This window comes from Notolepis coatsorum (genome assembly GCF_963971535.1).
Source record: "Notolepis coatsorum genome assembly, chromosome: 10".
Taxonomy (NCBI): Eukaryota; Metazoa; Chordata; class Actinopteri; order Aulopiformes; family Paralepididae; genus Notolepis; species Notolepis coatsorum.
In genome coordinates this window covers 57603860-57628516 of record NC_140174.1, presented here as the reverse complement: position 1 = coordinate 57628516, position 24657 = coordinate 57603860, and the positions used below count along the sequence as shown (strand labels likewise).

The 24657-nt window shown below is 46.8% G+C and overlaps 1 protein-coding gene across 1 annotated transcript in view; it reads left to right on the top strand.

Annotated features, from left to right (window-relative positions):
* Positions 1-24657, top strand: part of tap2t (transporter associated with antigen processing, subunit type t, teleost specific) — a 46664-nt gene that overhangs the window by 11506 nt on the left and 10501 nt on the right. The window contains exons 6-10 of the mRNA XM_084323510.1: positions 404-601; positions 1092-1220; positions 3210-3398; positions 3900-4073; positions 5205-5379. Of these exons, the coding sequence (XP_084179636.1) occupies positions 404-601; positions 1092-1220; positions 3210-3398; positions 3900-4073; positions 5205-5379 (865 nt within the window). The remainder of the gene's footprint in view (positions 1-403; positions 602-1091; positions 1221-3209; positions 3399-3899; positions 4074-5204; positions 5380-24657) is intronic.

Genomic DNA, 24657 nt, shown 5'->3' with positions numbered 1-24657 from the left:
TATGGTTTGCTCTCAAATGACACCCTCTTTCCGCCTGTGACTGTCCCAGAGGTTCACACCGAACAGGCCTTTAAGTTTGCTGCCCCTGTATCCTGGAACCACTTTAGATTTAGATTTGGGATCAAATCCCACCAGAACCCCCTCTTAACATTATTGGGTTAATTCTTTAATTTGTTAATTATTGGCTAAATTCTTTGGTTTAGGTCTTTGTGATCAATGTATTTTTGGAAGGTTGTTCCTGTTCTACTGGACAGTATAGTTGAGAGTAGCAGGAAGGATGTGAGACCGAAATGGGATGAGCTATATGACATAAGTTACGAGCTGGACTTGAACCCCATAACACTGGAATTACATGGTATATGCCTTGTTACTGATCCGTTTCAACGTATTCTCTGATCAACAGGAGTATAAAAACAAGATGCAAGACAGCCAGGCTAAGGCTAAAGAGCTGGCGACCCAAACCTTTGCTGGAATCACGACCGTTCGCAGCTTCAAAGGAGAGGAGGAAGAACTGAAGAGATATAGTGACACACTGGAGCAGATGTACAATGTCAAATGGGAGAAGAGCATCTTCAGTGCGGTCTACCTGCTGATTCGGAGGGTGAGATTACAGCAGCATGACTCTCTAATGGATAATTAGTTGTTTTTATTTAATTCGTTTTAATAAATAGTTTTTCCAAAAAGAGAGATGTTATTAAACAGGACAGTTTTCAGCAAGCCGGATCAGGGAGTCTAGCTGTTGGCCAAAAACACCTCTCTCAGAGTTTTAAGCTAGGCTAGTGGTCCTTATCTGCTTCCATTAATTTGTGCTAAGCTAGGCTAGCTTGCAGCCGGATAGCTTTCTACTGAACACACAGAAAGGAAATTGGTATCTATCTTCACGTCTGACTCTGGAGAAAACGGTGAGCGCATTTCCCATAATGTTGGCGTATTCTTTTAAATGTAATTGTTCAATGGTCCGAGTTGTTTCTAATAGTAATGAATCATTTAGATGTATCGATAAAATAATGGTTGGATGAATCTATTACTTAATTAATCATTAGCAGCATACTGAAACAAATTTCTCCGTTCCTCTAACTCTTCCCATGTAGGTGGTGAGTCTGGGGGTGAAGGTGGCCATGTTGTACCAGGGCCGCAGCCTCCTCTCTTCCGGACAACTCACCATAGGCAGCTTTCTGACCTTAGTCCTCTATCAGAAACCTATGATGGTCAATATGAAGGTGAGACATTCACATTATGAAACCAGGATACTGTAGGTTACACTTTGTATACATTTGTATTCGAGCTGTGAAATAGACACTCTACTTTATGAATGACCTTCATTCATTCATAAGGATGCACTGATTATTATAATATATATATGTTAAAATTTACTTACTAATAATTACTAAGCTTTAAAGGGGCAATTCACCCAAAATAAAACCACCATTCATTATTATAGGGGTGTACTTCGGTAGAAAATAGTTCCTACATGACACAACAAGGTCTGTGGATTATCTTGAGTAACTGGGTCATGATTTCTGGAAAGGGACTTTACTTTTGAGTTTTCCAAATGTATTCTTTTGGTGCTTTGAGCACCACATCAGGAGTACTGTAGCACTCCTAATTTCGTTGTATCCTGTAGAACAGGGCTATTCAACTAAATTGTTCAGGGGGCCACATTGTCAGAAACCCAAGGGGCCAGGGGCCGGACTGCCACGGCGCCTCCCCGTGCTATGAATATATGTACACTTGACACAACACGCAACCACATTTTCACAACTTTTATTTAACTACATTGCAAAATTAGTATACTTTTCAAAAAAAGTGCTTCATTTATGTGCCACATCTGCAACATCTCCTGCAGAAAGTGCTTCATTTATGACTGTGCAACAACTGCAACATCTCCTCTTCAACATTTCAATATAAAAATAAAATAAAAAACAAACAAGTGCATGATGTGCATCTGAACATTCTAACATCAACACTTGAACAAAAAAACACATTATAGTGCAGCTGAGCTTATGAAAAAGTGCTTCATGTCTGTGCAACAACAGCAAATCACAGCATCTTATTAGCACTTATTGTCCACTCTTAACTCTCAAACATCAGGGGGGTGGGGGGCAGACAGGCCTAGCCTACATACACACATCTAATGAGAGCGATTGCACTTCTTTGACTGGGCAATGGCAGAGAAAGAGGGTTCATAGGAAGTGAGGGCTACCCGCAAACAGTGATGCAAATGCTCATTTGTCAAGGAGGCACGTTGCTTGTTTTAATGGCATTCATGTGAGAGAAACTGGATTCACAGGTGTATGTTGAGCCAAACATAATAGCCCTGCTGTAGAATGACAATAAAGTTTTCTAATCTAATCACAAGCCGAGTGCCTTTAGCTCCATTGTATTGGAGTGATGGCAGATATCTCTACAGTAGATATCTCAAATTAAGCTAATCACACAGAAACTATCTGAATGGATAGATATTACTCTTGGTAAGTATGTATGTTGTTTGTTTGGGTGAACTGCCCCTTAGTATCAGCAGATTTGTTTTGATCCATTACTTTAACTGAAAAATATTGATGTAAACCAGTAGTTTGCGACCATTGGATATTAATTATGGAAATGTAATCCATTCACTCATCCTCCTCTAAGATAATTGTGTGGGAAAGCAAGAAAACCAAACCGCATGTTACTCTTGGTATCAACGATACTGATGCACTGATTCAGTCTGTTATTGACCCAATATCTGATACTAGGGCTGCTCAATTATGGCAAAAATCATAATCACCATTATTTGTATTGATATTGAAATCACAATTTATTAAACACGATTACTCATTGAGTTGAGAACATATGACGACAACTTGACCAAAGGCTGCCTTTCTGTAATCTTCTACAAGTTACCAAAGACGTTTCAAAATAACTAGAGAAACGCGCCGTGGCTCCCTCCTCCCTCTCAACACGAGCTGAAACTACTGTTTGGGGGGAGGGGCGGAGTACAGTGCTGTAAAGGAAGGATGTGCTGTATTTACAACACAAGACAAAATTAGAGCATAATGAGAGCTTTTTATCCCGATTATCATGTTTTCATGATTGCGGGAAGCCAAAATCATAATTGAAATTGAACCTCGATTAATCGCACAACCCTTTTTGATACCAGTATTTCATCCTTCCCTACTGTCTATGATGAAGTTTTTGATAAAGATCTGTTATTGACCCCCTCCCCTCAGGAGATTATGTTTGGTATTGGAGATATGGTGAGCACGGTCGGTGTCATCGCCAATGTGTTCAACTTCCTGGACAGGAAACCAAGATGTCAAGAGACAGGAGACTTCGTTCCTGAGAAGCTGGAGGGAAGAGTTACTTTCGATAATGTCACCTTCTCCTACCCCTCAACCCCCGATAAACCAGCGCTGAAGGTTAGTGGTTGACCACACCACACAAAAATACTTGCTTTTAATATTACACTTTTATTGGTGGAACACAATTTTGTTTACCATCAACGGTATCCCTGGTGGGAGTGTATATTAACCAGTTTTGGGGAAAAATAATGCATTACAGGAAAATATTTTTCAGCAATGAGAAGTACAACTGAATATTATATTATTGTTATTTCTTTTTATATATATATATATTATATCGCTGCTGGCGGGACAAAACCTCATAACTCCAAAAACCCAACTTTTCAGCAGATGAAAAAACGAACACAGATTTGAGGGCGAATAGAGTTACGAGGTTTAGACCGATGATTGGTTTAATGCTTTCCCATTGTGTAGACTTTGTAAAACCACACACACATGGAGGATGATCTACTGAGTTGATAAAAAAAAAAAAAAATGGAGTTAGGAGGTTTTGTTCCGCCAGCAGCGATATATATAAATGTAATGATCCCAACACTGTTATTAATTCTTCTGCACCAGGCGGTGTCTCTGGAGCTGCAACCAGGTAAGATCACGGCGCTGGTGGGGCCCTCTGGTGGTGGGAAGTCCTCCTGCGTCCAGCTGCTGAAGAGGCTATACGAGCCTCAGGAGGGACAGATCCTGCTGGATGGACGGCCCCTACACCACTACCAGCACAAGTACCTTCACCAAAAGGTAGAGTAGGCTAACTTGTAGGGCTTGGCGATGATGACTAATATAGCATATCACCATATTTTCCGACATTATCATGATTCACGATATGTATCACACTAGTTTGCAAGTAATGGTGAAACAATAACAGTAAATCCCAATTGGTAAGAATAAAGTAGTCTTTGACGAAAGTATAAGCCTACAAGATAAAAAAGAAATGATCGAATCCGGCTGTCAGCGTTGCCTCCGGCTTGGCCTGCCGTCATACTGGCTCAATTGGCAGAGTCAGCGGGAGGGAAGTCGATGGGTGGTAATCTGGTCGTTGTAAACAGCGACTCCTACATGTCGATCAGGGCGCCTGCACAGCAAGGACAGGAGATGACGAGGGTAGTGTGAGCCTCCCACATGTTACACCTCGCCAATGAGAGTCCGCGCTGGCGGGTGAAAAGATGTGGCTGGCTGACCCCGCATGTATCGGAGGGGACATGCGATGGATTCTTCAACGACATGCGAGCAACCATCAAGACAGGGGAGGGGGTAATTGGCACGACTAAATTGTGATGGGAGAAAAACAGAAAAGATGGAGAAAAAGTGGATAAAAAAAAAAGATTAAAAAGAAATGTTATAAATGTGAACTTATCAGTCGCAAGTAAACTATCTTGATCATCAAACGTGACTAGATTTTAACTGGTGATAATATAAGATTGTCATCCCTACTAAATAGTAATATTAAACATGTAATCTTGCCCACCCCTGCTAAATGCTCATGATAAACGGTCATCTTCAATATTTCATATATTTTAAGCACTCGCAAGTTTTGCAGTCTCCCCATTGACTTACAGCGATGGCATTCTACCCAGAAGGTAAACAGCGACCCCTGGCGCTGAATGAGTTAACAATGTTTTCCGCTGGGGACATCATTTGCAATTGGAAAAAAGTAATAAATCGCAATATATCTTTAATAACGTGATAATGTCATATCGTGGGGCCTCTGGTGATTACCACCCCTAGTAGTTAATCGGGGTTGATTAACACCAGCCGTATTCTGTAAGGCAGGCCATACATTAAACATGTGTTAAAATGTGGTTAGTTTGCACTACTGTATGTATTGTGTTGTTTTTAGACCAAACACCCTCATCTTTCTCCAAATGGCAGGTCGCCCTGGTATCCCAGGATCCTGTGTTGTTTTCCGGGTCAGTAAGTTACAACATCGCGTATGGGCTGAAAGACTATGGAGAGGGTGAGAGCACTATGGAGAGGGTGAGAGAGGCTGCCAGGAGGGCCAAAGCCGACTGCTTCATCTCTCACATGAAGAACGAATATGACACAGGTACAGAACTGACCCATGAACTGACCCAAAGCCAAGCTTCCTATCTAAGGATGGGCGAAAAGCATATATACCCTATATGACAAGGAATTTCTTTTTATAACAATATACAGCATATTACGATAACTGCTTCGATATGAATAATCACGCTAAGTAATCCATTTGTCGACTGCATGGTAATAGGAAGGGTGATTTCAGTGTCAAAATGAAATGATTTCCACATCAGGAAATGTACGTTTTATCTTTGATTTATACATTTTGTGTCACAATTCACAATGTCATAAAATCCCATTATGCAATGATACAGAAGATAAATATCGATATATTGCCCCTATCCCTATGTTTAGATAACACATACTGCTTGTCATAGACAGCCCAATAGGATGGTAGCAATGTGTTGCTCAAGAGTTGTGCCATAAGGTGGCAGTATACTGAAAACAAAGGCAAACCATACTGAAAACAAAGGCAAACCGTATACTGAAAACGAAGGCAAACCGTATACTGAAAACGTTATATGAGTACTGGCTGAGCGTCTCGCTCTTCGCCATATTGAGATATACCTCATCTCCAGTACCTACTGTACTACAGGAATGAAAACAAAGCACCCTTGCACTTGACCAGGCCCCGCCCCAGTGACCTCCTATAAGTCACCAGGCGTGGTCATACTCGCCCTTCCTCGGGAAAAGTTTTCCATTAGGAAAAGAAAACCTCAAGGGACCTCAGGGCGCGCTAAGAGCGAGACGCTCAGCCAGTACCCATTGTTATATACTCGTACTGGCAATCGCGTCTCGCTCTTCGCCATATTGAGATATGGGGCAGAGCAGACGCGAGGCCTGACAAATGTACCCCCTGAGGACCCGCAAACCCTACAACCAGGGGGAGGAGAGTCCCGTCACCCCCCCTTCCTAGTGAAGAGGGCGGCAGTCAACTCCACCCAAGTGCGAAAAAGAGGGAACTAGAGACCCCTAAAAACGCACAGCACAGGCGGGACCACGTGTGACACATTACCTCGTGGCACACACCCACACACCCCTGCTAACCCACCGAAGGGCGGGACGCAGGGGAGGTCCCAGACCTCAGAACCGCCTGGGAAACAGAACCACCAGTCATGTCCATGAGGTAAAACCTAACGAAGGGACCCGGGGAGGACCAGGAGGCCGCAGCACAGATGTCCTCCACCGAGGCCCCCCCTAACAAGGCGGCAGAGGCCGCCACTCCACGAGTGGAGTGCCAGGGGGGGGCCAGCCCAGCCAACGTGTAGCAAAGGGCAATGCCCTCGCACAACCAATGTGACAGGCGCTGTTTCGACAGTGCCTTACCAGCGCAAGAGCCACCGTAACAAACAAAGAGCTGATCGGTAGCCCTGAGGTCCTGAGTCCGGCTGAGGTAAACCCCCAAAGCCCGGACTGGACACGACAGGTGAAGGCTCGCCTCTAACTCACCAGCGTGAGGAGGCGGATGAAACGCCTGAACCACAATATCCCTGGAGCGAAAAGAGCTCCGGATATTTTTTTGCACGAAGACTGGATTAGGCCTCAGAGTCGCACCGCTATTGACACGAATAGACAAGCACTCAGGTCGCACCGAGAGAGCACAGAGCTCACCCACGCGCTTAGCGGAGGTGATGGCCAGCAGGAATGCAGTCTTGAAGACAGCTGTTCCAAAGACGCCTGCTCAAGAGGCTCAACCGGGGCCTCGGACAACCGGCCGAGGACCAGTTGGAGGTCCCAACTTGGAGACAGAACGTTCCACCGGTTTAAGGCGCCAAGCACCAAGCAGGAAACGCTTCACAAGAGGGTGGCTGAACAACGTAACGCCCTCAAAACCCCTCATGACAAGAGGATATAGCCGCGGCATACGAAGCCGACGGTCTATCCAAAAATAGACTGACGGAAGGAAAAGGACAGCGTCCAGGGGGCAGGACACTGGTTCCCAGCCCCCCACCTTACACCACTCTTGGAAAATACGCCACCTACCCGCGTAACCCGCGATAGTAAGTAAGTAAGTAAGTAAGTAAGTAAGTAAGTAAAGTTTATTTATATAGCACCTTTCACAGACCAGGGTCACAAAGTGCTTCACATAGTAAAAACATCAATAAAATGCAAAAGATAGCAGCATGGTAAAAGAAAATTATTAAAAACGTGAAAGATCAGGAAAAGCCAAAACAGATAAAAAGACATAAAAGATTTACATAGAGCATAATTCGCCAAACGCCTGTTTAAACAGCACAGTCTTTAGCTGCTTTTTAAAAGTGTTTACAGAGACCACAGATCTAAGGTCCAAGGGCAGAGCATTCCACAACCTGGGGGCCACGGTTTTGAATGCTCGGTCCCCTTTTTTCTTCAATCTAGACAGGGGGACAGCCAGCAAGCCCTGATCAGACGACCTGAGAGATCTGTTTGTGGTGTATGGACGCAGTAGGTCGCAGATGTAGGCAGGTGCCTGACCAAGGATCGCTCTATAGGTGATGACCAGAACCTTAAAGTGAATTCTGAATTTGATGGGGAGCCAGTGAAGGGAAACTAAGATGGGAGTGATGTGGCAATATTTTCTGGACCTAGTCAGCAGCCTAGCGGCTGCGTTTTGGACCATTTGTAGCCGGCCCAAAGTGGATGCATCGAGGCAAGTGAAAAGGGAGTTACAATAGTCCAGGCGGGATTAAACAAAAGCATGAATAATCATTTCCAGCTCTACCTGGGACACAACAGATCGGAGTTTGGCAATATTTCGTAGATGGAAAAAACGGGTACGTGTGAGAGATCTAATGTGGTGATCAAAGCGCATCTGCTGGTCAAAGATCACACCAAGGTTTCTGAGCTTGGGCCTCAGATTTGTTGAGAGGGTCCCCATGCATGTGGCAACTTCTGAGGTGACTTTTTCTGAGCCTATAATAAGAACCTCAGTTTTTTTCTGCGTTTAACTGAAGGAAGTTGATTGCCATCCAATCCTTGACAGCAGTCAGGCAGTCAAAGAGGGCAGATAATTTGTCAGTTTGTTCAGGCTTGAAAGAGACATATAATTGGATATCGTCAGCGTAGAAATGATAAGAGACCTCTTTGAATTGACTAATGATTACTCCCAGGGGGAGCATGTAAAGTGCAAATAGAGTAGGAGCCAGCACAGAACCCTGGGGCACGCCACAGGACAATGGAGCAGTTTTGGATGTGAAAGTGCCAGTAGACACAGAAAAACTCCTATCTTGCAGATAGGAGGAGAACCAGTCCAGCGCACTCCCAGTGATGCCAGCCCACTGCCTCAGCCTTTCGATCAAAATGCAGTGGTCGACTGTATCAAAAGCTGCAGTTAAGTCCAATAGCACCAGCACAGAATATTTTCCCTCGTCAGATGATCTCATGATGTCATTTGAGACTCTGAGGAGGGCTGTTTCGGTAGAATGCTTCTGACGCAAACCAGATTGGAATTTGTCAAAAATGGAGTGTGCATTTAAGGCAGCAGTGATTTGAATGGCAACAACCTTTTCAGTGATTTTTTAGATGAACGGCAATTTTGATATGGGCCTATAATTTTTGGGGAGGGACGGATCAAGGTTTAGCTTCTTTAAGAGAGGCTGAACAACTGCTTGTTTAAAATATACTGGGACACAACCAGTTTGAAGTGAGCAGTTTATAATGGCAACCAGACACGGAGCAATGGAGGTGAGTACGCCTTCATTTTTTAGCATGCATGTCGGTATGATGTCTAATGGGCTTGAGGAGGTTTTCATAGATCCCACTAGTTTTATCAGGTCCGTCAGGGAGATGGGAAGGAAATCATTAAGAATTGATGGGCGGGAGGGTGTGGTTGGAGGGAAAGTGAGGGAGGGGATGATGTTGGCCCTAACATATTCAACCTTGTTCACAAAGAAGGAGAGGAAATCACTACAATCCTTGTTTGAGAATATGGGTACAACCGGGGGAGCGGGGGTGACAAATATTGGCGATGGTGTCAAATAAATGTTTTGGATTTCGCTTACTGGTTCTAATCAGATTGGAAAAATAGGAGACTCTCGCGTCCTTGACCATATTGTTAAAATCGGTTAACAGTTCCTTGTAGTGGATTTCCATAAACGCTCCACCTTCCGACATGTACGCCTGAAACAACGAATGGCATCATTTAACCAGGGATATGGTTTTACTGACGGAATGAGGCGCGTCTTTATTGGAGCCACTTTATCCAATATGGATGAGCAATATGAGTTAAATGCGCTGACCAGAGAGTCTACATCAGCTTGTGAGGACTGCACCGCGCTTTGATCAAAAGCTGAGGAAAATGTCTCTGCAGAGAGTTTACCAAGGACACGAGAGGACTTTACATGTTTACCGGGCACGAAGGTCAACTCAAATGATAGATTAAACATTATACAGTCATGATCAGAAACATGCAAATCTTCGGAACAAATGGAGTCAACACTTAACCCAAGCGAGAACACAAGGTCCAACGTATGTCCATGCAGGGCCGCCTGGGAGAAATGCGAGGCCCTGTGCGAGATTTAACGCGAGCCCCCCCCCCCCCCCCCCCCCCCCCCCCCAAAGGTCAACATATTCTTAAATAATAGCGCTGCCCGAGGCGGGGCATGATACAGTCAACATATAGCAAAAGAGAGAGCGAGAGAGAGCTCCCGTTCTACAGTCAATATACAGTGTACAGAGAGAGAGAGAGAGAGACACATTGGAAAGAAATTGAAATGCTATTTGGCCCTAAACAGAGAGTACACAGTGGCAGAATACCTGAGCACTGTGACTGAAGATCCTTGAGCACAGCCTAGCCATCGAGAAAGGCCGCCATAGGCAGACTGTGTATGTTAGAAAGAGAGAGAGTGAACATGTGTGTTTGTCATGTGTGTGTGTGTTAGAGAGAGACTAGAGCATGTATGACAGATTCAAAAGGACAAAGATCAACACTTAAATCCAACAAGAAGAGGGTATACCAGAGAAACCAAAGCAGCAAGGAGCCAATGGCCGACATCAGCTAAATAGGCTAGCCAGGTACTGTGACACCAGGCCACACACAGCTTTGGCCAATGGCCCAACGCTACCCAAGCTACACAAACGACCATTCACACACAGCACATGTCGTATCTCCAAATGTTGTGAAGTAGCATATGTTTTGCCTGGAAAAAAACATCGTTATTAACAAAACATTCGGGAGGGGAAGGAAGGAAGAGTGGGGTAATGTCATGACATTTTCATTAATCCAAGTTACCTGCACGAGGAACGCAGGGCGAAAGGCCGCAACACAGGTCTCCACGTTGACGAAAGGCCTCTCGCTGGCGGGACAAAAAGAAGCTATGGCCAGAGCCTTGTCATGGTGCAGGCCCGACTACATCTTCTGTCAAAGGGCCTGCTATTCTCAAGGCTAACTGATAGCATCAAACGAACGTTCCCAGCTGACGCTAAACAGCTAACTGGCTAACAGTTAGCTCAATCAGGCACACACAGTTAGCTACTAGTAGTATTAGCTAGTCGACCAGTTTGGCTCCAGAGAGAGAGAGAAAGAGAGACGGGTCCACGGCGGGTATATAATCATAGGTGACTCACCATAACGCAGTATCAACGCCGGCGCCAATGGTAAAGTTGGAAGGAGACTTTCTTGGCCCACGCCACGGTGTAATTTCTTCTTCTTCTTCTTCTTCGAGTACTTTCCGGCAGACTGGACACCTTTCGGCGTATTGCTGCCTAACAGATTTATCTGCTCACAAGTTCTCTTCTCCTTCTTTTGAAAAGACATCCACTCGCCTCGCCTCGCTCCTCTGGATAGGTTAGCTAACGCTAGTTAGCATTTAGCTAAGCTAGCTACTAGCCGACATCATGGCTCCGGCCATTTGTCCCGCTAGCGAGAGGCCTTTCGTCAACGTTCCTTGGTGACCGACCGACCGACTGATAATGATGATAATGACCGACCTCTTTCTTGATCTTGGCTGGCATAACTAAGCATAGTCAAAAGCTGCACGCTGAAATAGTCAAACGCAGCTGACTCACGCGGCGCCGGCGGGCGTACTACTACACATGATGTAAGTAAAACCACTCCCTTCGTTGAAACCTGCCTGCTGCTGCAGAACCCCAGAAGCTGAGCTCCAATAGTGAGTATGTCTGCAGGACCCAGGAACAAGTCAGACACATTCTACAAACGTGTCTAATGTGAAATATATAAGCATATAAGCAAAACTAGATTTTAGGTCTGTGATGAAAAAGGGCCTCGCGGGAAGGGGGGCCTCGCAAAAAAAATAAAAAAAATAATAAATTTTTTATTTTTATTTTTTTTGCGAGGCCCCCCTTCCCGCGAGGCCCTGTGCGACCGCACTGCTCGCACACCCCCTGAGGCGGCCCTGTGTCCATGGGTGTGAGTGGGACCGGTCACGTGCTGGGTGAAATGTAATGACTCAGTGAGATTTAGAAAATCAACAGCAAAGTTATCTGTTTCATCATCGACGTGGATGTTGAAATCACCAGCCATTAAAACTAGGGCGGCACGGTGGTGTAGTGGTTAACACTGTCGCCTCACAGCAAGAAGGTCCAGGGTTCGATTCCCGCTTGGGGACCAGGTTTCCATGATGCCAGGTACCCAGGTGGGGTATCTCCCAGGCCTTTCTGTGTGGAGTTTGCATGTTCTCCCCGTGCTCGCAAGGGTTTCCCCCCGATAAGATAAACCCAATGGAAAAACATGCACAACAACAGATCGCTAACGCTGTGGCGTCCTTGACGAAGACGGACAGGAGCACTTGGATTGGTCCCCTGGCGCGGCTCACGTTGACGCCTGTCTGCTCCCGGCTGCCCTTGGGGGTGAAGGACGATGGGATGGGTTAATCGCAGAGACGAATCACATCGGCGATTCTAAAGAGACAATGCATGCGTGTGTGTGTTCCGGTGTGTGTGCTAAAAACTAACCGCTGTGTGTACCGCTAAAACATTGAGTGTCGTTGCATGCCGAATAAAGACCTCTGCAACAGGTCCTGCATTATTTTATTATTATTAACTCTGTCCAGACTGATAATGGAGGAAAGGAATTCACTAAACTCAGGCATGAAAGAGCTATTTGAGCCAGGAGGGCGGTAAATTAAAACACAATAAAACGGATCTGAGCGACCAACTTTGATCAATTGCAGTTCAAATGAGGAAAAAGTCCCAGCGCTCACCATTTGACTTGCAAAACAGTTTCTGAACACCACAGCGAGGCCTCCACCGCGTCCTGATGTCCTAGGGGTGCTGATAAAGGAACAGTCCGATGGACACAGTTCTATTAGTGGACTATATTCCTCACTCTTTTGCCAGGTCTCAGTCAAAAACATGAAGTCCAAACCTTTTGAGGAGATACCATCATTCAAAATGAAGGATTTATTTCCAATGGAGCGGGCATTCAGTAACGGCATCTTGAGGGGTGGGCCTGTGAAACCAGCAACAGTAGTCGCAGCAGCAGAAACCCTGGGCAGAGGGCGCAGATTATTTGGTGATCTGCGCAGGTGACCCTCTCTATATCGCCTGCCCACCGGCAGTTTTCCTGGCCTGTAGCCCACAATTGTCAGAATGGGAGCGAGAGGCGGGGAGGAGAGGGCGCAATGATAATTAATGTACTCAAATGTAATCAAATCGTAAGAACAATTGTAGGAGCAATCGGAGGGGCTAGCCAGAGATGAGGTCAGAGATGGCACCGGAGAAGGAGAGAGGGATTCAGGAGTGTGCAATGAAAATAGTCAGTCACGTTTGTACCCACATGGACAATCACGTTGTGGGCAGCTGGGTGAAGGTCGATGATGGTGGGGATATATTGTAGTAGATCGAGAACTTTTGCACCTGAGAATGAGTATGAAATGCTATTTGGGACAGCGACGGATCTAACGATTGAGTCACCTATGATTATACACTCTGGAGGTGGGAAATGGGAATAGGAGGCGGCTGGCATGATGAGTTATGCTCGCTGTTGGAGCAGCAGGTGGACGAGTGGAAGAATTTGGTGTTGGGTCCACTCGGGAACGCTTGCCGGAGGGGGAGGCGGCTGGGGAGTTGGAAGTAGTGCTGCCAGGTGAAGATCGCTTCCTACGGGAGGATGGACCAGACCCAGCATGGTCATTTCTCACCACTGATGCCCAGGAAGATGACCCGAACCGGAGCCGAGAGGGGGAGACCGCAGGCATCGGCGGTCCAACTTCGCCATCGTCCATACTCTGAATTGATTCAAAGTGGTTGAAAAGTTGGGGCATTTCGCTGTCCTCTTCGCTCAGTGGATCCGGAAAAAGAGGCATGGCTAGCTTTTTTCTGCTTCTCAACACCGTAGTCCAGGAGGTGGAGGGAATTTTGGAGTCGTCACCGGTTGCCGACTCCGAGGCGGGAGGGAGCCTGTCCCTGGTCAACTCCACGCCAGCCAGCCGGAGACTGGAAATAATCTGGGACTGCCGGTGCAGGAGTTCATGGATGTGCTTCTCCAGGGAAAGAAGCTCAGATTTGAGGCATGACAGTTCATCTGTGGCCACCATGACCAAGCCCGGATAGCCTAGCTCCAGGCTAACAACAACAGGTAAATGAACTCAGTCTCTCAAGTGTACAAACAGTGGTGTTGCGTATACAACTAAAAGAGTAAAAACAACGATAAAAACAAGTAGGCTGATCTGCAGGATAGAAACAAGTTAAAAATAAGATAAAAACAACAAGTCCAGAAATACGGCTAGGTTTAGAAATAACACGGAAAAAGTTTAGAGCAGGAGCTGAACGCTGAACACGTCTGTGTGGAGCTGGAGGCTCAGGTAGAGCAGGCTGCAGGCTCAGGTAGAGCAGGCTGGAGGCCCAGGAAGAGCAGGCTGGAGGCTATGTGGAGCTGGAGGCTCAGGTAGAGCAGGCTGGAGGCTATGTGGAGCTGGAGGCTCAGGTAGAGCAGGCTGGAGGCCCAGGTAGAGCAGGCTGGAGGCTAAGTGGAGCTGGGGGTCCTCAGGTGAAGCTGGAGGCCCAGTAGAGCTAGTGGCCCAGTAGAGCTGGAGGCCCAGTAGAGCTGGAGGCCCAGGTGTAGCTAGTGGCCCAGTAGAGCTGGAGGCCCAGTAGAGCTGAAGGCCCAGGTGTAGCAGGCTGGAGGCCCAAGTCAGGCCAAAGTAAAAAATATATCTCTCAGTCCACAGGGCAATAAGCCCCTGCTGCAGACCTAGGCTAGACGAGCCACACTGCAGCAGTAAGATGGTTGTGATGGGCAGATAAGCAGGAGATTATTCGTCCAACTCTGGACTGGATTGATAGCAGGGCTAGCAGAGTTAGCTAAGCTACTGCAGGTCTTCCAGCTCTTGGCTAATTGCTAACAGAGCCAGCTAGGCTAGGCTAGGCTACTGCTAACAAAGCTGAGCACAAATTCAGAAAAGTTCCCAAAAACAGTAAGTAGTCAACTGTTTTTAAAGCAGATTAGATAAAACAGACCCTTTCAACTGGTAGTACAATTCCGTGCTAAAAATCCAATAAAATCCAACAAGCATTTCAGGAGCTGTCATTTCACACAACTATCACGGCAGCCATTTTGTATTTCTCATTTGATGGGAAGCATAGTTGACCACTCGGGCAACCCTTAACCCTTACTAAGTAGCTTCCTTTTCGGGCTCGAAATATGTCCACAGCGCGTTCCGGATGGTGTCGACACAGAGACCCGTGCGCCTGAGAGAGGGCCCGCGACGACCAAGGAACAGGCCACGGCGGGGCTAACAAGAGCTGGATCAGGACCGGGAACCACACAGCTGTGCCCCAGTCCGACGCGAACAGGACCAAGGTCCTGTGCTCCCGACGTATCCGCACCAACAACTGACCTATCAGATGTATAGGGGGAAAAGAATCCCAGGCGGCCACGGCATCGGTCCCAGACCTATTGTCGTCGTATTGTCCGTCCTGATCAAAACACTGTTTGAGGACCAGAAGGACCGCCTTCAATACCAACACATTGAACGTAGCGCAGACCGGGCAGCATGGTCTTGCCATCTGCCCCCTACTGCGTTGGCCCGACGCGTCCCCAGTGAGGGAGGCGTCGGTGAAAACCGTGACATGTGACAGCCTACTGCCCATGGGGACCCCCCTGGTGAGGGCCCCAGGCCCTCCCCAGAGGGTGAGGTTCCCCAGTACTGCCACGGGAACCTTAGCCGCTTCCATTTGCCTCTCACCGGGTCTATTTCCATACTGGAAAACCACCTCCGTATCCTCCTCATGAGGTGAAGAGGAGGCCAAGAGGGACCACGGAATGAGCAGATGCCATCATACCGAGCAGGCGCATCACGGACAGCGCCGTAATCGTCCTAGGACGGAACCTCCCGAGCGTGTTGATAACATGCTCTGAGAGGGATGCCCATAGTACTCCACCCGTTGACTGGGAAGAGGAGTACTCCACTTCCAGTCTACAGCAAACCCCAGGCTGGTGAGGAATTCCACCACCTGCCTGGTATGAGACCTGACGATCCACCTTGACCACCAAGGACCAGAACGTCGTCAGGGCAGAATACACTTCGTAACCCCTGACGACGCAGAGGCCCCAGTGCGGCCTCCACGCACTTGGCGAAGATGCGGGGAGCCAGAGAAAAACCGAACGGCAGCCTCTGGTACTCATACGCTAAACCCTGCAAAGGAAGCGTAGGTAAGCCCTAGGATGGAAGATCGGGGATGCGAATACGCATCCTACAGGTCTATGGAGGAGAACCAGGCCCCCACCTGACAGTGTTCAACAGGTAGGAGACTGTCCAAAATGCTGAACCTTCCCATGGGACAGGTCCAGCATGGGTCTGACACCCCCCCCCTCCCGATTTCTCGGGCACCAGAGAATACCGGGAGGAAAACGCCACGACGATGGCTTGCTTCGCCCACAGAGATTGGATCTCGTTGACCAGAGCTGTCACTGCTGGTGACCCTGACAATAGGGTCTGTACCAAACCTGAAAACGGGTGGGGTTGTGTAAATACAAGTCCCCGCCTCAGCGTTCTCTCCATCCACCTCGACATATGGTACTGCTGTAGCCATAGGTGATGATACTCCCAAACGCACCCGCCGCCATTTGGCGCTGGTCCGCTAGGAACTGTAGATAGGCGGCCCGGTCCCACCCGCTGTGCGTAGCCAACCCTGGATCCGCTAACCGTGCGAGCAGAACGTTCCGTGGAGTCGGGACATCGGACCCTGACACTACCCACGAGCAATCGCACCCAAGGGGGGACCCCGACAGAAAGGGCCGGTTTGATACGGGGGAAGCTGACATCATACTAGGTGACAAAAGCTCCCCCACTGAACACCCCTCCAGAACATGCTGAGGAGTTGTTCAGCAGCTGGACATGCAAGGTGTGAGGCCCCCATGGGTTCCTACACACCGTAGCCCTGCAGTGATATTACTACCACCCAAATCAGGCACGCCTGCCAGACCACTGCCGATCTTGCGGGAGTGGGAGGCACCAACGTGATACCCGGCCTGGCGAAGGCGAGGTCGGGGAAGCCCGCACTGTTTGCCTCAAAAGGTCTCGAGCCCCCCTGCTGACAACCCTTGTAGTTGACAGACGTAACACCAGGCTCAACCAACACAGCTTATGGAGTGGGAGCCGCTTGACGGCACAACATTCTCACGGACAGACCCAGTCTCAGCCATCAACTGGGTGTCAGCCCCTGTCCCCATGAGAAGCGAACGTGGGGCCGCCTGCACTTCATTGAAGACACGCGGCCCGCAGCCAAAAGAAAACAAATTGGAGCCCCTTTTCCGCTGGTGTTGGGGGAGGGAGTGACCGGAGAGCGGGCTGCACACAGCCGGACGGCGACGTTTTTTTAGGGCGTGCTCATCCAATGTAGCTGATCCCTCGGCCGCCAAGGCTGTCGGCCTTGTGGACACCTGTTGACATTGAGCCCAGGGTACCTCAGGCGGGGGAAACATGGCCGCTGGTCGAGGGCCTCGCCACAGCCGCTGGCGAGGCTGTGCTCTCACCTCTGGCTGCGCGGCGTGAGGCGGTGTGGGGCCTAGGTCAAATACCGCCCGCGCTCCAGCGGAAGACCAAAGATCCCCTGCGGAGAGGGGAGCCCTGAGGAGGGAAAAAATTATTTTTAACTTCTCACCCCCTCAAAGGGAGACTAATCCAACCAAGATGTTTGTAAACAAGCGTTGACAGCATCCTAGCCCTCCCTGCGGTTATAGCTTGCGGCTAGGTCAAAGCTAATAACGTCAAAAACCTTGCGCGATGTTTCGACGTCGGCTGGCCCTCATGGCCCCGCCACCAGACACCATTTTTGACAGAGAAACAAAGTTTCGAACAAAGTTACTAATCGCTGTTAATTCTATACCGTGGCGGTATAGGCTTAACAGCCCACCAGCCACCCGCCGGGCCGACTCACCTCATGACGTCGGCCGGGCGGGGCACTGTTTCAACATGCCAGAGGCAAAGGACTGATTCCACCTGCTTCATAAACACGGAGCACCAGTGGGCTGGAAAATCTCAGGCGAAAACCAACATTGTTCAATTTCTCTCTGCATTACATCACAGCTAGTTACACGGGGTGCAAAGCACGTCCATGATGGAAAACGAAAAAAGAGGAAGGGTGAGTATGACCACGCCTGGTGACTTATACAAGGTCACTGGGGCGGGGCCTGGTCAAGTGCAAGGGTGCTTTGTTTTCGTTCATGTAGTACAGTAGGTACTGGAGATGAGGTATATCTCAATATGGCGAAGAGCGAGACGCGATTGCCAGTACGAGTATATAACAAAGGCAAACCATACTGAAAACAAAGGCAAACAGTATACTGAAAACAAAGGCAAACCATACTGAAAACCAAGGCAAACGGTATACTGAAAACAAAGGCAAACCATACTGAAAACAAAGGCAAACCATACTGAAAACAAAGGCAAACAGTATACTTAAAACAAAGGTAAACAGTATACTGAAAACCAAGGCAAACAGTATACTGAAAACCAAGGCAAACAGTATACTGTTAGATTCTGATCAATCAGCCGGTATCACGTCTCCGTCTGTTTGGCTTGTGTTCTCATTTCCATCCACTGACTCTGCGTTGTGTATTTGATTCCCCCGACGTCTTCTCATACTGGCTGATAAACCCTTATCATTCCCCGTTAGTGCAATCCGCAGCATAAGTATTCACCACCTTCGTAAGATTTCGACACCTTGACAGCATGATACCTTTCTTGGAAGAGCGTTGTTTATTAAATAAACTTCATACTCGGATGTTATCAAATTGTATTGTCCTTGCTATCATCCTTCTTCAGTCCAATAGTGGTCAGGCCTGGTCGTTAGCCAAAACCCTCCTCGTGTTAGCCGAAGCTAATGATGATGTGACATCCTTCCCCCCCCCCCCTCTCCGTGATGAGAGGAGGAAGTCTCTTCTGTGTGATCTCAGTCCTAGTCAGATTGTAGTCTGCCCTTAGTCTGCCTTACACCCGGAAACACTGTTCGATTTATAGATCTTCGTCATAGCAACGACGGCCCTGCCCCTCTCCTGGTTGTCATGCGATGTGCTGTCATGACAACTGCTAATAACTTTCACACCATTAAAACGCAGTTTCTAATGATGTCAAATAGGGATGCACCGATATGAAAATTTGCCACCGATACCGATTGTTCAACTAACACAATTGGCCGATACCGATATTTGTGGCAATTTTATTTATTTTTTAATATATATATATTTTTTTATGAAACTACTGTATATTTGTGTTACAAATTGTGCTCACCGATATGAACATAGGCCTCTTTACTTACTTAAAAAAAGGAAACATCAAGAAATAGCACTATCTCTCTCCCAGTGTGGTCTGCCGGGCTGCAGCTAGATACTAGTTCGCCCAGTATGGTCTACCGGGCTGCAGCTGGATACTATTGTCTCAACCAGAGCTCTCAACCAATGAAATTTTGATTGACAGTCGATTCTGCCAATTACGTCACACACCGCTTGCACCCGCCTCTGCTGTTACCACCAATCGGCAAGAGCGTATACATTTTTTACTTCCGCTTTTGTCCGCCATTGATTTTGACGGGTGCTCTACAACAACAACAACGTTACATCCCCGCGGCCGGCGTTTAGCTTTTAGCTCCGCAGGATGACTAAACGAGGCATAATGATTTTACTGCAACGAATGTTATAATAAAACAAAGCCTTTCTATACATGTGTCTGATTGAAAACTTTATTAACAGATTGCAGAATGGGTACAACTCAGTACGGGCTCTGAGCAACGGAAGGAACTGAGCTATGAATTGAGTGCTATGCTTGCTACGTGCTATGTTCGGGTAAATAATATGCTGATGTTATTGAACGTGTAACACTAACTATATAACGTTAATGCCACAAAACGAATGCATTTGTTAATCATAAGTAGTAACTTTGATGCAGTAGCTTGTGTTTGGGCCGGGGGCGGCGTTGTGCAGGTCGCGACGCGACTGAACTTTTTTTTGCCATTTGACGCGACACAAATTGACGGATATTTATCGGCTACTGCCATCGGCACATTCGAGCTTATCGGCCGATAGGCCGATTGCAGTCAACAAGGCACTTATCGGCCGATACCAATACCCGACCCATCGGTGCACCCCTAATGTCAAACCTCTCCCTCGCTCTGCCTGTATCAGCTTGTTGATGTTCTTGATCGGAATGTAAACACCCTGCTTGCTCAGTGTGCGGCTCAACTGACTCCTGCTTGCTCTGAACCACCTCTTCCACCACCCTCTGCTAAGGCATGCACATTTTGACCTCTCTGACCTGGCCCCTTTAGATGCGGTCATCTCCCCCAATATACATTACATACATTGAAAAACCACAGATTTCTCTCAATACTGAAAACAAAGGTAAACGGTATACTGAAAACCAAGGCAAACAGTATACTGAAAACAAAGGTAAACAGTATACTTGTAAGGGCAACCGAACAACAAAAATATGCCAGTGAGGGAATATGGTACGAAGCTCTTTCCAACGTGTGGTGCTTGTTGATAGTAAATGATGTCTTCTCGTTGAGTGCATTTAAAAGTTTTATTTTAGCTTGCAGAGTGGAAAAAGCAAAGCATGACATAAACTCTTTGTTTAACTGTAACCTAAACAAATGAATAGTGCTGCAAAATAAACCTGAAAGATAACTAAAAAACAACAGAAAACAAACAAAACACGAACGGTTGAGAAACTGTGTGGCTTCCCTGTGATGATTCCCAATTCCCTCTCGCTGCACACCTGTGACACACATACAAATAGGCTGTGCCTGAGATCATCTGATTGGCTAATGCCACCTGCCCAGTTAACTAGTCAATAATCTCCACAACACCCCCAAGACAACACAGCACCTTCACAACAACAAAGTGACACAGTGAAAACATCGAATTGGCTACAACACCCCGGCCCCTAATTGCTACTGTATAAAAACATAACAATTTCAACAGATGCAAATCATTGTAGCCAAGCAGATAGTCCACATCAGTATTCAGCTCATAATGTTCAAGTAATCCAATAGGGTTGGAGACCCCATTAATAGAAAATGGGTGTCAGTCTATTCAGCTTCCAATAGAAGACAGATCTTTGTGATGGGTCGCTCCAGGACGTTGTACTTGGTCCAATTTTTCAAATGCAATATTGCAATTCAGCCCCCCACCCCACCTTACTGCATGATGGTAGTCCAATGAGAGGACTGACATAATTTATGACACATAGAAAAGAAGTGCAATAAAACCATTAGAAAGCTCTGCATTAAAGTACATGTGTTTGCAAGAGTTCCATTGTAATAGATTTTATGTAAAATCTTTGGTTTGACATCTACAGTCAAGCCCCGTCATTACCTTTGCTGAGACAGCAACAGAGTTTGTGGAGTTAAATCACCAGAGGTTTTTCCTGGTGGAGCGAGAATGCCACTGAAGTGCCGGCTCTCTTATTAAATAAGACGATTAACCATGAAATGCAGCTTAAAACTGCCCAGGACCGATTCCCTTTTTAAAGACTACATCAGTAGAATGGCCTGAACTACTGGCTCACAACAAGGAGAAACATCACTAAAACAGTTTTCTCGTGGTTCCCCATCGGCACACGAGGACGAATAGACTAAGGTTGAGGGGCTCCAATCAACACCTTGTTATCCCGGCGTGGCCATTCCCAAATGCCTGCCTTTAAATCACCTCCACTTGTCCCTGTGTATGGGAAGAGCAAATGTCAGTTTTCAACATTCAAAAATAACACTTGTTACCATACTTCAAAAAGAGCCTTAGCTCTGATAGGCATACAGCCAATGTCTACTGGTTGTGACTCTCCATCAGGCTCATCAGGAATGGCGGCGGTAAGTCGGTCGGGAAGTCTCAGCCATTCTTTCCCAGGTTTCCTTACGCCGTCGTCTTTCATAGTTTCTCCTCTTAGAAACTGGCATATTCAAAAGTGTTTGGCCATCACCGGCCCCGGTAACACCGTGGGCTTCTATGGGCTTCACTTGATAAGCTTCTTCCTTTTCTTTGTCATCACTGACCGGTTGGTTGTCCTCTGCATCCAGGTCGGTCAGGTCACCCTTCACCATCCACTCCCTGGAGGGAACATGAGGCGTGATCGCTTTGTCATCGTCTTCTTCATCATCGTCGTCCTCTTCCTCACCGTCCCCATCACCATTGTCCTCTGGTTCATTCTGAGGAAGTCTCTGGGTAGGACTCAGCAGGTCACCTTCAACCCACACCCTGGAGGGAACATAAAGTGGGATTGAATAGTCATCGTCGTCCCCATCTTCATCGTCGTCCTCCTCATCATCATCTTCGATGTCCTCTTGAGGCACAGTCAGAATGGAGGGGACATAAAATGCGATCAAATCGTCGTCCTCTTCATCCTCCTCATCACCGTCCTCCTCTTTGTCTTCAGTCTGAGGAACCCTCTGGGAAGGATCCAGCAGGTGGCTCTTCATCATCCACTCCCTGGAGGGGACATGAGTGGGGATCGACTCGTCCTCCTCATCTTCATCTTCCTCCTCAATCAGGCCACGTTTCATCATCCACTCCCTGGAGGGGACATGAGTGGGGATCGACTCGTCCTCCTCATCTTCATCTTCCTCCTCAATCAGCGCACGTTTCATCATCCACTCCCTGGAGGGGACATGAGTGGGGATCGACTCGTCCTCCTCATCTTAATCTTCCTCCTCAATCAGGCCACGTTTCATCATCCACTCCCTGGAGGGGACATAAATGGGAATCGAATCGCCATCCTCTTCTTCATTATTGTCCTCTTCCTTATTATCCTCACCATCGTCGTTCCCTTCATTCTGAGGAACTCTCTGGGAAGGATCCAGCAGGTGGCTCTTCATCATCCACTCGCTGGAGGGGACATAAATGGGGATCGACTCGTCCTCCTCATCTTCGCTGCCCTCTTCTTCATCGCTGTCTTCTTCAGCGCTGTCCTCTCCTTCATCGCTGTCCTTTCCTCTGGACTCCGACCACGACTTGCGAAGTTCAAATTTTTTCGTATTTTGTGCTTGCACTCCTTGGCGCTGAAATCAACACAGTGATTAATAAAAGCATTATCTGCATCATTATTGTGATATTCATTGGCCGGTTCAATGCAGTGCCTCTCAGTCAACACTCTTATTGATGATGCTTGCTTGGCTGCTTGCTCTCTGGCTTCAGACATTTTGTTTATTCTTTTTATTTATCCTTTGTAGTTTGAACGTTGCATTCACTTGGTGTGTGGGTTTCCTTTTAACGTAATATAATACAATAAAAATAAACTTCAATTTTTCACCGATGTAGCATAGCGTCCAAACTATTTCATCTTCACGGAAGGCTTTTGCTCTTCACGCTACTATCCATTTCAATTTCAGCATAGCGTTCAAACTATTTATCTTCACGGAAGGCTTTTGCTCTTCACGCTACTATCCATTTCAATTTCAGCATAGCGTTCAAACTATTTATCTTCACGGAAGGCTTTTGCTCTTCACGCTACTATTCGTTTCAATTTCAGCATAGCGTCCAAACTATTTATCTTCACGGAAGGCTTTTGCTCTTCACGCTACTATCCATTTCAATTTCAGCATAGCGTCCAAACTATTTATCTTCACGGAAGGCTTTTGCTCTTCACGCTACTATCCATTTCAATTTCAGCATAGCGTTCAAACTGTTTCATCTTCACGGAAGGCTTTTGCTCTTCAGGCTACTATCCAATGCAATGTTTATTTCCTGATTCCCCACGTTACTCATCTTTAAATATCAAGCAATCGGCGGAGGCTTTATTTAGAATTACTATTGGGATTTGCCTGTATCCTGTTGCGTGAAGCCACTCCTTCCACAACTTTATTTCATTCATGAATCCGTCTCACCGTAGCTTCTTTGATGTGTCAATCCGCATTGCACTGCGGGCTGTTGTACCGTGGATGGAATCGGCAGAAACGGCAATGAACGGGGCGCTGTCCCTTGACTCCTTCCGTGTCCATCGGTCTTCGAAACGATTTTGTTTGGAAGCTAGTTTCTCAACTTAGTGTAAGGGCAACCGAACAACAAAAAGATGCCAGTGAGGGAATATGGTACGAAGCTCTTTCCAACGCGTAGTGCTTGTTGATAGTAAATGATGTCTTCTCGTTGAGTGCATTTAAAAGTTTTATTTTAGCTTGCAGAGTGGAAAAAGCAAAGCATGACATAAACTCTTTGTTTAACTGTAACCTAAACAAATGAATAGTGCTGCAAAATAAACCTGAAAGATAACTAAAAAACATCACATCCCTGTGATGATTCCCAATTCCCTCTCGCTGCACACCTGTGACACACATACAAATAGGCTGTGCCTGAGATCATCTGATTAGTTAACTGGGCAGGTGGCATTAGCCAGTCAATAATCTCCACAACACCCCCAAGACAACACAGCACCTTCACAACAACAAAGTGACACAGTGAAAACATCGAATTGGCTACAACAATACTGAAAACAAAGGTAAACAGTATACTGAAAACAAAGGCAAACGGTATACTGAAAACCAAGGCAAACAGTATACTGAAAACCAAGGCAAACACTATACTGAAAACAAAGGCAAACAGTATACTGAAAACAAAGGTAAACAGTATACTGAAAACCAAGGCAAACAGTATACTGAAAACCAAGGCAAACGGTATACTGAAAACAAAGGTAAACGGTATACTGAAAACAAAGGCAAACAGTATATTGAAAACCAAGGCAAACAGTATACTGAAAACCAAGGCAAACGGTATACTGACAACCAAGGCAAACACTATACTGAAAACAAAGGCAAACGGTATACTGAAAACAAAGGTAAACAGTATACTGAAAACCAAGGCAAACAGTATACTGAAAACCAAGGCAAATGGTATACTGAAAACCAAGGCAAACAGTATACTGAAAAC